At 36.0% G+C, this 16,533-nt stretch overlaps 1 protein-coding gene across 1 annotated transcript in view; it reads right to left on the minus strand.

Annotated features, from left to right (window-relative positions):
* Positions 1 to 16,225, minus strand: part of LOC106878217 (NBAS subunit of NRZ tethering complex) — a 132,994-nt gene extending 116,769 nt beyond the window's left edge. Inside the window, exons 1-10 of the mRNA XM_014927365.2 lie at positions 16,032 to 16,225; positions 10,889 to 10,952; positions 10,475 to 10,517; positions 9,228 to 9,308; positions 7,975 to 8,022; positions 6,319 to 6,496; positions 5,510 to 5,607; positions 2,976 to 3,276; positions 1,261 to 1,326; positions 65 to 193 (exon numbers count right to left, since the gene is read on the minus strand). Coding sequence (XP_014782851.1) covers positions 65 to 193; positions 1,261 to 1,326; positions 2,976 to 3,276; positions 5,510 to 5,607; positions 6,319 to 6,496; positions 7,975 to 8,022; positions 9,228 to 9,308; positions 10,475 to 10,517; positions 10,889 to 10,952; positions 16,032 to 16,121 — 1,098 coding nt within the window. The 5' untranslated portion in view covers positions 16,122 to 16,225. The remainder of the gene's footprint in view (positions 1 to 64; positions 194 to 1,260; positions 1,327 to 2,975; positions 3,277 to 5,509; positions 5,608 to 6,318; positions 6,497 to 7,974; positions 8,023 to 9,227; positions 9,309 to 10,474; positions 10,518 to 10,888; positions 10,953 to 16,031) is intronic.
* Between the last annotated feature and the right edge of the window lie 308 nt (positions 16,226 to 16,533).

Genomic DNA, 16,533 nt, shown 5'->3' on the forward strand with positions numbered 1-16,533 from the left:
TATATATAATTAAAATCTATTCACAGAGATATTTTCAGATGAAACGGAATGCTAACATAATTACCTGATCTTCATGTAACCAAGATTTTCTTTTGCGCAAGGATGGAACATCCCAAAGAACGAGTTCTCCAGAATAATGTAAAGTCACCAGTTGTTTGGTATCAGGAGACAGGCACATCTTGAAAATACTATCCTAGATTCAAAGAATAAAAAAATAATCTAAATCTAAATTTCCAGCTCATCAACAACAAATTGAAATGAACATAAAAAACACTGTATTGCTCTGAAGAGATACCATCAAGTAAACATTCCAACCATATTAAGTATTGTGTATAACCCTTTAGCATTCAAATTACTTTGCCAAATGTAATGCTTACTTATTCACCTTGTTTTAAATCTATCATTGTGGAGGCGCAATGGCCCAGTGGTTAGGGCAGCGGACTCTTGGTCATAGGATCGTGGTTTCGATTCCCAGACCGGGCGTTGTGAGAGTTTATTGAGCGAAAACACCTAAAGCTCCACGAGGCTCCAGCAGGGGATGGTGGCGAACCCTGCTGTACTCATTCACCACAACTTTCTCTCACTCTTTCTTCCGGTTTCTGTTGTACCTGTAATTCAAAGGGTCAGCCTTGTCACACTGTGTCACACTGAATATCCCTGAGAATTACGTTAAGGGTACACGTGTCTGTGGAGTGCTCAGCCACTTTGCACGTTAATTTCACGAGCAGGCTGTTCTGTTGATCGGATCAACTGGAATCCTCGACGTCGTAAGCGACGGAGTGCCAACAAGACAAATCTATCATTCATTATCTTGTAGCTTCAAGATATTAATGATGTGATTGTTTGTTTTTAAAATGTCATTGTAAGGTAAATGTGAGAATCTAAATCTGTCTGGTCTGAACATGAAACAGGTAGAATATTCAGGCTGGATATGGCTGGTTTAAATGCTATAGGGTTAACACACACATACTCACATACACAAAAGTTACCTTTGCAAAGGATACATTTTAACAATGACAATTTTTTTTTGTAATCAGAGATATAAAATTATGAGTGATCAGCACCATTGATTTCTTCCCAGAAACTCTAACACCCAATTCTAACGAATGATTTGAACAATGCAGAATAAGTGTTCTACCCATCAATGAGATAAAATGTGTACAAAAAACTTGAATCCCTAAGCCATAGGTAATTCAATACTTTATCCACTCAGCTGTTTTGTTTCTATAATAAACACAAGTAAATAAAAACAAACTATACCTTGCTATTTTTCCATGATAATTTTGGTAACAGAAATAATTTCTTGAGGAAACTTTTTGGTTTACTCTGCAACAAAAATTATAAAAACTAATAACCACATAGTTAGGAACTTTTAATTATCAGAAATTAGATCCTGTAATTTCTAAATATATTGTAAATTTCTAACATAAATGTTGTTATTGTTTTTTGTTGTTTTCAATCACTTAATTCCTGGATGTCTTGCCAGTTTCATTATCTCTCACTAAAGGCAACTAGTGTTTCTGTCAATTGCAGTAGTGAGTTGTACCTTTTTTTTTTTTTAACTTGCTGAGTCTGAAAGAAAGGGCGGTGTCCATGTTTTCTGAGACTATTGAGACTGATGTCATTGATGTTCCACTTTATATTTTGCAACTCAATACTTGTAGGAAAGACATGACCAGGGAAAGAGTTCCAGAGGGCTAGTCAACTAGAAAAGAAGGACTAGGTGCAGTTGTTAACATAGGATCTAGATTGGATATAACATGTAGAGGCCAAGCAGTAGGAAACCAGAGAGAGAGAGAGAGAGAGAGAGAGAGAGAGCAGACATCACATCTATGGGTCAAGCTGAAGTGACTTTATACAAAAAAAGTCATGTGGCTTTTGATGTCTATACGTGCAGCTGCTGCACCATCCTAGATGCAGGTTTCTCCTGAGCTTTTTTTGAGATTCAGTCATAACTATGTTAAAGAATGCTTTCTCAGGTAAGATCCTCAGTAACAGCGACAACCAACATTTAGAGCAACCATGAAGGCTTTAGCTACATGCTACTAGATAATATATACTAGGTTGTAATCTGTCACTATGCTGCTGGTAAAAATATTGGTTAATCATGCATGTACCTTCTTAAATTGTTCAAGGTGAAAATTTGTTTTTCAAGACTGTGTTGCATTATCAATATATTGAAAGACACAGACAACCCCCCAAAAATGACTATATACATATATTTTATATATATATATATATATATAGCCTTGTTTTGAAGTCTGTGTTGTGATGTGCTGACAGACTTGCACTCAAAATTCTCATGTTTTAAATCAGAAATTGTTAGTTACTATAGTGACAACACTAACTATCTATCTATCACACACACACACACTCTCTCTCTCTCTCTCTCTCTCTCTCTCTCTCTCTCTCTCTCTCTCTCTCCATCACTGTATTTCAATCTCAACAACCACCTTTTCTTTTCCTCTTCTAAAAATATGTATATTTTGATTCCGCCCTTTCTCTCCTTCCCTCTCATAGATGTTGCAAACAGATGGTGATCCACTTCCCTTTTATAATATAAGATCAACAGCATAATCAACTGGGCTCTGTAAAGTTAAGTATATCAGCTTTGGACACAGCATAAGGTCGGCAGCTACTGAGGGATGATATTATCAGTCAATTCTTCAGACTGAAATCCCAAACTATCAATTCAGTCAACTAACTACACCACAACTGAAGCCTAAATTACAGCATAAAACAAAATGAGGTAAGTGTATTACAAATACAGGTTGTCAAATGAAAGTGTGTCCATCATAAAGTTTAATGAAATTTATGGAATCTAAAATTATTCAAATGAAGAAGAAAAATATTTTTGTTATATTCTTTGATAAATATATTTTAATTTCAAAGAAAATTTCTATAACGTTAGTTCTTGAAATTTCAAGGCAAACTAAATAACTGAAATAAAGGAGAAAGAGAGAAAAAGAACTTACCTTATGTAAGTCTTGCTCATAGTCAGTGACTAGTTTGTAATGTGGAGAATCTGAGAGAATACGCCATAAACTAAGACCATATTGTTCTGCTTGAGACATGCTGTCATCTAAGCCAGCAGCCACAGGAGCATGACTGCCAACAATAAGTGCACTGTGTTGTGGAAGATAAACCAACCCTGTAACACCCTGAGGATGTTCACTGGTCAGCATAAAAGTGTGTAGTAATCGGTAAGTGCTGTTACGGTCAACAAGATATTTACTTAACTTTCCCAAGTAGTTTACAACTAGTAGATGTGCAGATCTGAGAAGAAAAGAAACAAGAAGAAATAATGCAATATCAATAATTATTCATTCTCATTAACTATTCCATAAAAAAAAACTAAGTTTCATTTCTTGGTACTAAGGGGGAAATTCACATAACAAGTAATTATTTACAGTAATTAGCTATCTTCGAGGGCAATCAAAGAATTATCCACACTTTTGTGAACATTTTTTTTAGATTGCCCCACTGTCTTCAGCACTCACATGCTAAAAGGTGATACTCTTGTGGTTGTGTAACCAAAGTTTGACCTTGATCTCCCCAGTTTCTTTCTTGCATTACAAAGTAAACATGGCCACTCCACTAGCAGTGTGCACCAAGGAAGAACAGAGATCAGTGATCCAATCTCTCTGGTCTAAAGATGTGTCAGAGGCTAAAATTCATTGACTTTCAATACAATACGGGACAGCATTCTGCCACATAAAAGTGTGTATGAGAGGACTGAAAAGTTTAAAAACGAGTGGACAAGAGTGAAGCACAAAGAGGAAGAACGACGCTCATCAACCTCTACCACTGACAGGAAGATTCAACAAGTTCAAGAGATGGCTTTGGTGAACTGATTAGCCATTGATGAGGTGGCATGTTCTCTGTAAATTAGTTGTGGTCTTGCAAATAAAATCATCCACAACAGACTTCACTTCCATAAAGTCTGTGTGAGATAGCTACCAAGACATTTTACTGAAGCACATAAGAGCAATCATGCAGGAATCTGTCGACACTGATGCAACCGCTTCAGTGATGAAGGCAAAGCTTTTTGGGGGAGAACAGTCACAGGAGATGATACTTTTGAGCTAGGATCCAACAGGCAGAGTACTGAGTGGAAACACCTGGAATTGCCAGCAAAAAAGATGATCAAGACTCAACATTTCACAAAAAAATATGATGCTGTTTTTTTTTGAGATGCAAAAAGCCTATACTGGAAAAGGGGCCTACAGTCACCAGTGTAGGTTACAGTGAAATACTGGCCAACAAAATGAAACCAGCAATTTGCATCAAATGCTAAGGTCTATTGTCAAATCAAGTGTTACTGCTGTACAACAATACATGCCCACACTGTGGAAAACATTGAAAAACTGGGTTTTGAGTTGCTGAAACATACTGCATACAGTCCAGATCTTACCCCTTCTGACTATCACTTCTTGGTATTGCTTAAACATCTTTTACAAGGCTGTTGATTTACTATGAAGAAGCGCAGGATGTGGTGTATAAATGGCCGTGTGACCAGTTGAAAACCTTCTTCTCCAATGGAATAAGCAAACTTGTAGACCACTGGAAGAAGTGCATCAAAATGTAAGGAGACTATGTTGAAAACTGATGTAACGGTTCAATGCCCGCTTTTGTTTTAGTAAATTACAGAAACAAGAGTGCCTGTAATTTTTGACTTACCCTCATAAAGTGAGCACTAGCATACTTGATATTGTGTGTGGTTAAGAACTGGTTTGCAATGACATAGTTTTGGGTTCAGTCCTGTTGCATGGCACTTTGTATGCTGCACAATGGAAGCAAATAATGCCTTATGAGGGAATTTGGCAGATGGAAACAGCAGGAAACTCATTGTATGTATGTGCGTGTTTGTGTGGGTGCATGACTGTTCATTTCCATGTTTCACCATTTAACTCAGGGGTCTCAACCAATTTTTTTACCTATGGACCCCTTTGATCCCTATTTTACTCTGGTGGAACCCCATAGCCACTCAATGCTAAAAAAATCTTATTGTATTTTTATGATTAAATATTATTAGGACTTGTATAAAAATTGTTAAAATATTTTGTGTATTGTAGAAGTATAACCAATTTATTGCACATAAACTTTACTGTTCTGAAGCACAATTTTTTTGATGGCCCTTGAAAAATTACCATGGACCTCCAATTCACTATATTGCATCTGTGGACCCAAAAATATCTTATATGAATCTTGGGGTCAATATGGACCCCAGTTGAGAACCCTTGAACTGAAGTGTTGGTGATGTTGACATTACAACCAGTTGCACTACCCTTTCAAAGACCTGTAGGACTAAGACATCTCTCGCTTGGGAAAAACAGGCAAGAGTAGACAACAAGATAAGCATCTGACTCATTCTGTTGCCAAATCCTGCCTCAAATAACTTCCCAGCCAACCCCATGCTACCATGATATTATATGAAACAAATGATATTATATGAAACATTCTTTTGAGATAGTTTCTCTAACGAAATTTAAAATCTGACTCAACATACCCATCTTTCACTTTGGTGTTCTCTAAAAACACAAGTCCTGCAATACTATGTGTCAAATCTGTAGGAACTCCAACATTACTGGAAGATGTTTCAGTAGCCTGTGTGAAATCAGAGGTCAATGCATTGAATATATATTAAACAGATATGCATGTGTTTTGTTTTGATTTACTGAAAAAAGTTGAGAGCATAACCAACTAAAAGTATGAAAATTTTAACTAGGAGGTTGAAAATTATATAATAAACTCTACTGTGCATGTGTGTGTTTGTGCATGCGCGCACGCGCACACACACACAGAAGTGGAGGTGATGACAGAGAGAAAACTAAGGTGAGAGGATGAAATGAAACCAAGTACAAGTATGATTGGAGAAACAGAGTATTAGGAGTGGGTGGGTAGGTGGTAGAGATGGGAGTCATGGAAGTGAGACAATGAAAGGCAGCTACATCTAGGTTGTTAAATAAATTAAATAGAAAAAAAGGAATGAGCTGTGTGGTGGGGGAAGATGCAGTTTAAGAAGGATATGGAATGATGAAAGAGATGTTAATGGAATTGAGAAATAAATGTATAATAATTTTCAGAAAAAAACTAAACAAAAATAGCCTAGCTAATGTTTCCTTAATGAAAACATTCAAATTATTTTACAAAAATGGTATTAACTGCTGAAAATGGAACAGTCACATGTAAAAATTGAAACAGGTGTTAGCATTTAGTAAAGAATTATAAAACTGGTAAGATCAAATTATAAGGAAAATATTTCACAGATACACAAAAGAAATAGAAAATAAATAATATGAAATCAGTAAAACTTACAGACGGGATACTAAACAAAGGATTTCCACACATATCGAATATTTCAATAATGCCTTTACTGTGAGAAATGGCAAGCAATGCACCATCACTACTCCAAGCAATCTGGCGCCACTGAGGACAAGTGTCAGGCATGACACAAGATCTTCCAATTATATTGTTGTAATCATCATGAGAAGATCTACAAATAATTTTTCAGAACAGACTCATTAGTGAAATACATAAACCTATATTTATTTTACATTTTAAGTTTGGCATTATGAAGGCCATTGGATTTTCATTGTTATTTTACCCACTATTATTCAAAATATTACTATACTATGCTTATACAGAATCTATTTTCTTCTCACTCTCTTCCCAAATTTTAAATGTTAGAAACAAAGACCTCTAGCTGGTCCAGCAAACAATCTCACTTATTAACAGCTTTATTATCATCTGTTGTTTATTGTAGTCTAAATTACCCACTCATTGCCTGTTGTTTGACCGCATCTCATGTTACATGCAAACTTCATCTTCAACTCTCCTCCTCCTCTCAGAAAATTTCACCACCCACGACTTGTTTGCTTTTCCCAATCAACCTATACATCTCAGTCAACAGTTATTAGTATATTAACCAATCTCAACATCTTACATTGACAAATCACCTCTCTGACTTTATACCCCAGCCTAATCCAACAACACTCCAAACATTATATTTGTTAAACCAATGAAGGAGTTTCTATGTAGTCACTTGACTTGCAATAAACAGCAGCAAAATCTCGCTCAAATCGTGCCCTACTGTGAAACAGATCAGCCAATATAGACCAATACACACTTGTGTCCGATATAAAAGAAGGAACATCATTTATGGGACCAGAAGACAGAATGGTCATATGTGGAATGCCTTTGATGATAGGTCTCTTTGATCAGAGCTGGCTAAACAACAACAAAAACATTATATTCTTCTCATCTAAATTCAACCTGCTCTCATAAAATCAATTCAACACTGCCTCATCACTACATATCAGATGCCAGAAGACAGAGGCATGTGGCACATTGCTGGGCTTGAGAAGACCCACCCACCACAACAGAATTCAGATCCTAAAACAAAGGTGCCATGTAAAATGTACTGGTGTGGGTGCTAGTTCCACATAAAAAGCACTGATGCTGGCACAACTTAAAAAGTACCTGTGATGGTGCCATATAAAAAGCACCCAGTACACTCTGTGGAGTGGTTAGAGTTAAGAAGGACAGCAAGCCATAGAAATCAAGCCAAAACAAACTATGGAACCTGGTGGGTGCAGCCCCTGGCTTCACGAGTTCCTGTCAAGCCATCCAACCCACTAACATGAAAAACAGACGTTAAATGATGATGATGACGATACAAAAATGTATTTTTTCCAAACAAAACTGCTCATTCCCTAAGCACTTTGCTTCCCATTCCACACTGCACCCAAATACGAAATCTCAACATCACCATCCCTCTTTCCACTCTCCTTTTCAGCATGTATCAGAAAGTACTCATCCCAACTGATTGATATACATTCATCCCTGCCATATAAAGCTATAAAGAAAAAGCTCCAGGTTTTAAATTGAACTTTCAATCATCAAAAGATAAAATATGCACTATATATCAAACAATTAGCTTGATTTCCTACAGAAGTCAGAATGCAAACTCACCTTATTTCTACAAACTGGTCTTGTAATATGGCAACTAACTGACCAAATCTGCAAAAAGAAATAAGCAAAATTTCACGTTATGTACACAATACGTTACAGACCCACAAGGGGAAATAACTCCTAATGCAGTCAATTAGAATGTTGTCAATATTGTTAAAGAGCAAAATTGGTTAATCTTTAGATTTAAACAAGATATTTAATACCTCAAAAAATTATAATATAAAAAAAGTTGTAACTATAACGGAAACAGTTCAGGTGTAGAAAAACAAAAAAAAAAAGACATACATACATATACCATAAAAATCCATGTAATTTGCGCACCTGTGTAATTTATGCAGGTGATTTTCAGGATAAAAATTGTTAAAAAAGCTTCTACTCATGTAAAATTCACACCCAAAAGTTTTCAGAATTACCGATATGGCCAGGAAAAAAAGGTTTGCAATTTAGTTGTATTTAACATAATTTCACTTACTAATAATTAGATTTTATTAAATTTTCATTAAATAGAAATAATTTGTGTTTAACAGGTGTCACATTAAAAGCTATCAAATTGCAAAGTTGTTGTTTATAGTTTCAGCTTAGAGCTGCGGCCATGCTGATGCACCGCTGTGTTTGTGTTGTCTATATAAATATAATCGGTTTTGTGGGACTGACACATGTCAGTCTGTTTTACTCACTCAATATACCCACCTTTTCATCCCTAAGGAGACTGACAATGTCAGTCTGCTTTAGCCACTCAGTATACCCTCCTCGTCCCTCGACATTAGTATTCCAATAATAAAAATAAATGAATATGATGCTGATTGTGTGTGTATGTTTGCATGCATGTAACTGTATGAGACTGTGTGTTTAAGTGTGTTTGTGTGTGTACACATAACTGTATGAGACTGTGTGTTTAAGTGTGTTTATGTGTGTACACATAACTGTATTAGATTGTGTGTATATACGTAACTGTATGAGACTGTGTGTTTTTTTGTGTGCGTGTACACACACGTACCTGTATGAGACTGTGTTTGTGTGTCTCCGCGCAACCAGAAATAACCAAAGTATTATTTTACAAATTGTGAGCATATATATATGACACAATGAAGGAAATTATTGTTTACAGTGCTCAGATGCACTACAACTAAAAAACAAAAATAAAAAAGCCATCAGTTGTACTGTTGGCAGATTTCAGGAAGCATGAAAATTTTGAAGGATGTAGTGTTACAAATGAATCAAATAGTAACAAAACAAGTCACTGGATTACTCACTTTCCAACAGCAATATTCCAAGCCAACTGACTATTGACAATTTGGACTAATCCAGCAGGAAGGGAACATGGCAAGCCAGATCTGTAATGGAGCAAAATGAAAAGAATAAAAACTAAGACAAATGATTTTAATCAGAGTATAAAATATATAAATAATGTATTTAAAATATTGTGAAGAATATGGGCTTCAAATTTTGACACAAGGCCAGTAATTTCTGGGGAGGTAGGTAAGTCAATTACATCAACTCCAGTGCTCAACTGGTATTTATTTTATTGACCCTGAAAGGATGAAAGGCAAAGTCGGTGGAATTTGAACACAAAACGTAAAGACAGACGAAATGCTGCTAAGCATTTTGCTCAACATGCTAACAATTCTGCCAGCTTGTCACTTTTTAATGTAAGAAAGAATAATGAAAGAAACAAAGGTGAAGATAAATCATGATTTCAGTTAGATAAAGAGTAATTATCTGATTTATTAAAATATATATCATCATTTTAATGTCCACTTTTCTATGCTTGTATGGGTCAGATGGAGTTTATTGAGGCAGATGTTTTAAAGTCTCACTTGTTTTCAAGCAAGGTAATATTTCCTCGTGGCCATACACATTTCGGCAGAATATCAAACACATACAAGCTTGTCCTTTCAGGTGCTGGTGCCACTTAAAAAAGCACCCGTGCCAGAGCTGCGTTAATACACCTGTGTAAATGCACCCATGACAGTGACACGTAAAAAGCACCCAGCACATTCTATTAAGTGGTTGGCATTAGAAAGGACATCCAGTCATAGAAACCATGCCACAACAGACAGTTGGAGTCCAGACAGCTTCTTGTTAGCCAGCTCCATGTCAAACTGTCCAACCCATGCCAGCATGGAGAGCAGACATTAAAAGATGATGATCAGAAATGAATGACATTCATTTACAACAATCACACAATGTCAAGACAAGGAGACACAAACAAGACTCAAACTCACATACATATTCACATCATCATCAGTTAACATCCTTGTTCAACGCTGGTATGCATGGGACATACATATATACACACACAATGGACTTGTTTCAGTCAGTTTCCATCTACCAAATCCACTCATAAGCCTTTGGCCAACCCAAAGTGCCACATAGTGTGATTAAACCTGAAACCATGTGATTGAGAAGTAAACTTCCCAACAGCCATGCCTGCACCAATGTGAAAATATAAAATAAAATAAAAATGCATAAAACATTTCAATATATTTCTCATACTTACTTAAAAGGTATTCCAATATTTTTCAAAATATTCCATATACTTCCTTCAAAAAAAGAAAAAGTTGAATTTAATGTGGTCAATGTTTATAGTTGATTCTCAATAAATTCAGTTGAAGACATTTCAATCAGGGATCTAATATTTAAACCATTGAATATGTTAAGCCATTACACCTCTGATAGAGGAGAGAATATAGGTATAGAACAATCCCTTCTGCAACAAAGCACAACATATCTCAGTCCTCTGTCATCTCCTTTATTTTGAGATCGGCATTTGTTCCATGCCCTCCTGGGTCTCTACCTTCCACAACTTCCCTCCACTTTAAGTGATTTGATCCATTTATTTTTTTTAAATACAAACACAGCTTTAAAAAGTAAATAAGCAAAAACAGAAATTGAAAAAGGAAAAAAAACTTACTCTGTGATGCAGAGGTGAGTTTGTTCCATATCGAAAGCTCTTTGCTGTCTTTCTGTGGACGATACTGGAAAAAAAAAGGTTTTAGTATAAATATTGTAATGATTAATCAAGTAAAACATCATCATATTTTGATTATCATTAGCAGAAGCAGTTAGTATGAGAAGGAAAGAGTGGAGAATATTTGGCTTCAAAAATATACATGGTGTAGTAACGCCTTGTCTCGTTCGCATGCGTAGTCATCAATATCCAAGTTTGGCGCCGATATTCATTCTCTTTCTCGGTCAGCCGGCCATGAGCATGGACGGGTCAAGCTTTCTCTCCAGCATTCCAACGTCTCAGCAACCATGCCTATTTCCTACATAAATAAATATTGTTGTGTTGATAGTTCAGAGTCAGCGTTACGTTGTTTCTTTTTGAATTTAATATAGGAAAGCGGGTATACACCTAATGGTGTATAACCACTTTCCTATAATGGAAATATAATTGATCTTTGATATTGTTTGATTGATCCCTAGCTGGTGACCACAGGTGGAGGCTGTCCTTTCAACCAATATGCTACTGTGGGTGCTGCTGGATAATGGACTCTGGTGATGATGTTATTCCATGCTTTCTGATCCATGGCATTGACCTTAGCATGCTCAAGGTCAAGGTACTGCAACTTCAGGTCTTCTTCAATTTGTTTCACCCATGTATTTGGTGCGCTGGAAATCTAACAAGTGATATTAGCTGTCATTTTATAACTGCTATCAGTACAGATACCTAAAGTTAATAGAGATTCTTAAATATTGATACAGTTTCATCCACTTTTGTGGTGTAAGTATATCATCATCCTCATCATCATTTAACGTCCACTTTCCATCAGGTCCATTCATTCAACTAAAAATTCTTCAAGGCTATGCTCCAACATGGCCACAGTCTAATGACTGAAATGAATAAACGATAGTCTAGGATGTCCATGTGAGTATCAGCCACACCATCCCAGATATGGGAGTAGTTGTCTGCTGAAGTTTTACAATGCTGCTATTAGCAATGCTAAGATACTGGATGGATCTGTTCAATCTGAACATAAAAAAAGGTAGAATATTTAGGCCAGATCTGGTCAGTTTAAATGCTAAAAGGTTAACTATACATTGACTAAGCCATATTCCACTCCACTACATATTTTAAGAATTTCAGCAGTAATCCCTAATGGACCAGGGGCTTTCCTGTTTTCATATCCTTAATTGCCTTATATATTATACTGCTGTTGACTAGGATAGTTGGTCTCTCTGTTGGGTCCACATTGGGAAGATCCTGTTTCTCTCAGATATTCTCCATGGTTAACAGCCTTCCATTGAAGTATTTCCATGCTTCTTTCTTTTCAGAAACAGAAAGTGTAAGTGTACCATTATCTATCCACACATTCATTTCTCTGATACACTGTCTTGCAATCTGAAGCATTTGCTCCTCATGCTGGAAAACATTGGCAAATTTCTTCCTTTCTACTTATCCATTTACTATGTAAACCTGTCACTTAGCTTCCCTTTTTGCTGTCTGGTATACTTCTCTGCTACCTGCATTCTTTCAATCCTTCCAGGCCTGCCTTTTCACTTTTATAGTTCTGTCTATTTCACTGTTCTACCACATCACCTTCTTCCAGCTGGAACTTTGCACCAGCCACATAGGTGCTATCAAAAAGTTCCCAGACAGATAGCAGCACACGGATGAGTGCACAGTGAGAGCTAGCAGTGACCTTCATGAGGCAGTGTGCCGAGTGACATTGCTGTGTTTACTTTGCAAGTTGTGAAATTTGTGTTTTTGTTATAATGTGTATGCAGTAGTCTGCAAGTTTGTCATGGACAGGAACAAAAAGCCAACATGAAATTTTGCTACAGAGATACTGAGCATACTTCGGCAAGCTTACAGTGACGAGGTAATGGCTCATACACAATGTTTTTGAGTGGTACAGGTGCTTCAAAAGAAGAACATCCCTGGAAGACAATGAGCAATCTGGAAGACTTGCTGTGAGCATCACCCCTGGAAATGTGGTATTGTGCATCAAGAATTCATCCTCTGGGGCCAGACTGTCAATTGAGAGTTCTACTGCAACGTTTTGAAGCATTTGAGAGAGGACATTCAGCAAAATGACCAGATCTATGGAGCTCAAAGAACTGGATTCTTCACAACGACAATGTACCCTGTCACTCAGCTCTCCCCACTCATGAGTTTCTCCCTAAAAACAACATAGTATCGCTTCCGCATCTGCCCTATTTGCCAAATTTAGCAGTGGACTTCCATCTCTTCCCCAAGATGAAACTGCAGCTCAAAGGTCGCCATTTTAACACAGCTATTGAGATCCAGAGCAAATTGCAGAATGTTTTAAACTCACTCATAGAAAACTTCCAGGCCAAATTTCAAAAGCTGGACCAGTGTATTGCTGCACAAGGTAATTATTTTGAAGGAGATGACGTTAAAACTTAGTTCAATGAATTATTTTTTATTAAACATAACTAGCCCTGGAACTTTTTGAAACCACCTCCTATGTGGTCTGTAGCTCCCACAAGACCTTCTACTTGTCCTCTATGTTATATATCTTTAACACCTTCTTTTCAACAAAAGCTTCAGTTAAAATATCTTTAAATGTCTTACTATTTGCAAGGTCTATGAGTTTCCATGCCTTTCTTTTCCAGACTGGTTTGTTTCTCTTAATCCTTCTAGCTCTAATTTTGAAGTCACTAACCATTAACCTATGCTGGGTAGTACATTCCTTGCCTGGGAAAAATTTTGCGTGCATTTCTAAGCATTTGTGTATCCTGTCTTCTAATGGTCAATCTGGTTTATATGCACATTAAATTGATAGATGATCAGGTGCCTGGTTGGTTTCCAGAAGTTAGTGTTGTAGATCATCAAGTCAGAGTGCTGCCCAACATAACCATTAAAGTCACTAGCCACAATAAGAAAGTTACTGTCAATCATCATCAAAGTATTCTGCACCTAAAAACTGGAATATATACGGTAAACTAAAATATAGTGAATTAATGATGAGGTACCAGAGCAAAGGTTAAAATATGATACACTTTCAAAAGCAAAGGATTCTTATCTCAAAGTAAAAGAGCCAATTCGCAGAATTCTGCAAAAATTATGAGGTCAGCTTTGGCTAAAATTTTGCTAAATCTAAGCCGCGATTACTTCTTTGTCTACCTCATAAAAAATTATTATTCTGGTATTTGAACTCGTAAGAAATAATAATTGAACAATTTCTATTATTTTACTTCACCAAGGAACCTCTTTCCGATTGCTTAACTTTTGGAAATAGCAACCAAACCTTCCTGGAATTAGCCAGTCTGAATACAAAAAAAAAAAAAAAAAATCCTAAACAAACTGATGCCTGTACTCGGTCGAATGAAAAAAATCCCCTAAACTAAACAAACTAACCACAGCACAATATCCTGCTTGACAAGAAAGAAAAAAAAACTCAAAAACTTCCACGGCGCCAAACAAATTACCCAAAAGTTTGTATTGTGAAAGTAGACACTACAGCAAAAGGAACCATATGTTTAGCTGTGCCTCACAGTTCATGTTGAAATTATACTAAGTCAATCTTACTTTTCATTCTCCTAGAGTCGATGAAATTAGTAGCAGTGAGATACCGAGTCAAATATACAAATTCTACAAAACTGTTTTTATGCTTAGTTTAATAAAATTTAGTCCCAAGTCAGCTCTTGGGGTGAATCACAACAATCATAGACCAGCTTTTTGTTATAACCATGACAATATTGTCCAATACATCTTTCTTTTTAAGATGAAATGGGGTTATCTGAGATAGACCTAGCTACTATTTCTACTAGATCAAGCAACCAAGTAGAGGTTCCTTGGTTGGCTCGTCCAGCAGAATTTTTGCTAATGTTTAGTCCTAATTGAACGCGGATCAGTAGACTTATGATCAAAGACGTCCCATTAGTCTTTTTTTTAGGGGTATATAAAACTCAATGTGTCCTTCCTCTTCAAAGGCGATAGGGTGTGGTTCGAAGGGTATTTGGCTGTCATTTCTAGCTGCTCGAGATTCCTTATTATTATTAATGAATCACCACTGGGTCGCGGGCGCCTCATTAGAGTCCCTAATGCCCTTGAGAAAAGCATGATTGCCACACATACTCATTAATCAGTTGTTGTAAATGTCTGTCAGGAACGGTTACTGTTGTTGTTCGTTAATAATAATAATAATAATTAGGCAAATACATATGTAAACAACGTGAATATGAGATGTTTATTGTATTGTGTGAAGCCAGCATTTAAAACTAAAGTTATGAAATAAGGTTTAAATTAGTTACGATGGTGGTAATAAGAGGAAATGTATCTGTAGTTTAAGAAGAGCAATGCAACAAAATAAATACTTCACATAAACACTACTTCGGGAATATAGAGGGTCTATATTAAAACCAACAATTTCCCTTAATTTACACAGAAACGTAGCTAAAAGTAATATTTAGAAGGAACAATATATACACATATTTATAACTTTAGCTTTTTGACACTATACGTTTTCGAAGATCTCAACGTTCCATAAAATACTATGCAAGCATGGTAAAATAAACGTTCTTATTGTAATGGGGGAAAAGGAATACTTAAAAACCAAATTCAATATATAGATATATATATTTAGTGAATTACTATATATCTTAAAGGTTATATTCAATAGGTTTCTATAAAAATAATATACATAGATGGCAATTTTTAATCATCATATTCCGAATTACCAGGAAATTCGTTGGAACATTTATTTTTAAGAATCAAAATAATGCATGATTTTAAGAAGTTAATTTACTGTTGTGTCATGTCGAATAAGAGACGTGATTAAGAAACACTTAACTCAGCAATTAACACGCGTCCGATTGACAACGAGGAGTACTTGAAAACAAAAATATTGATGAATAAACAAAAAAAATCAAACAGTTCTGTTAGAAGTAGTGACAAAAACACAATTAAGACAAACTACAAAGATACGAAAATGATGGCTTATAAAAAAAAACCTGCCAACTTAACCAAAGCAGACACGTAGAAGCAACACTTTGAAGTTTATATACAACAAAAAATATCCATCAGTATTCAAGTGAAATGAAAAATTAATACTAAAACAAAAGTATACGTTAAAATAAATATTTACAAATGGTTCTGCATCCACTTTCCATTCGGCATGTACAGTGAGATTGTAGAGAATGTTTTCTTCATTCGACTCGTCCTCCGCAGGCGCCATTTTAACTACGTCCTTCGCCTTGGCTACTTTGCTCAGGCCTTCACCTCTCTAAAAGCAAACTATTCGTTGATTCAATTTGATTCGTTGGCTTGATACACTTCTTAATAAACCATCAAAACTTTCTTCTTTCAATTGTAGATGTCTTCACATACTTACAATTAATATTTGTTAGAAAGTAATGAGTTATCTCACACTAATTTATGGATCAACATATAAACTATAAATAAGGATTTTATATTCAGACTTGAAAGCAACTATTGGGAGATTCGGCAAAGCAACCCTGTCATAGGTTTCTCATTGCCATTTTAATGTCTTGTAGAACTCATGAAGGCGGTGAGCTGGCAGAATCGTGAGCACGCCGGGCAAATGCTTAGCCGTATTTCGTTCGTCTTTACGTTCTAAGTTCAAATTC

This window comes from Octopus bimaculoides, chromosome 15 (genome assembly GCF_001194135.2).
Source record: "Octopus bimaculoides isolate UCB-OBI-ISO-001 chromosome 15, ASM119413v2, whole genome shotgun sequence".
NCBI lineage: Eukaryota > Metazoa > Mollusca > Cephalopoda > Octopoda > Octopodidae > Octopus > Octopus bimaculoides.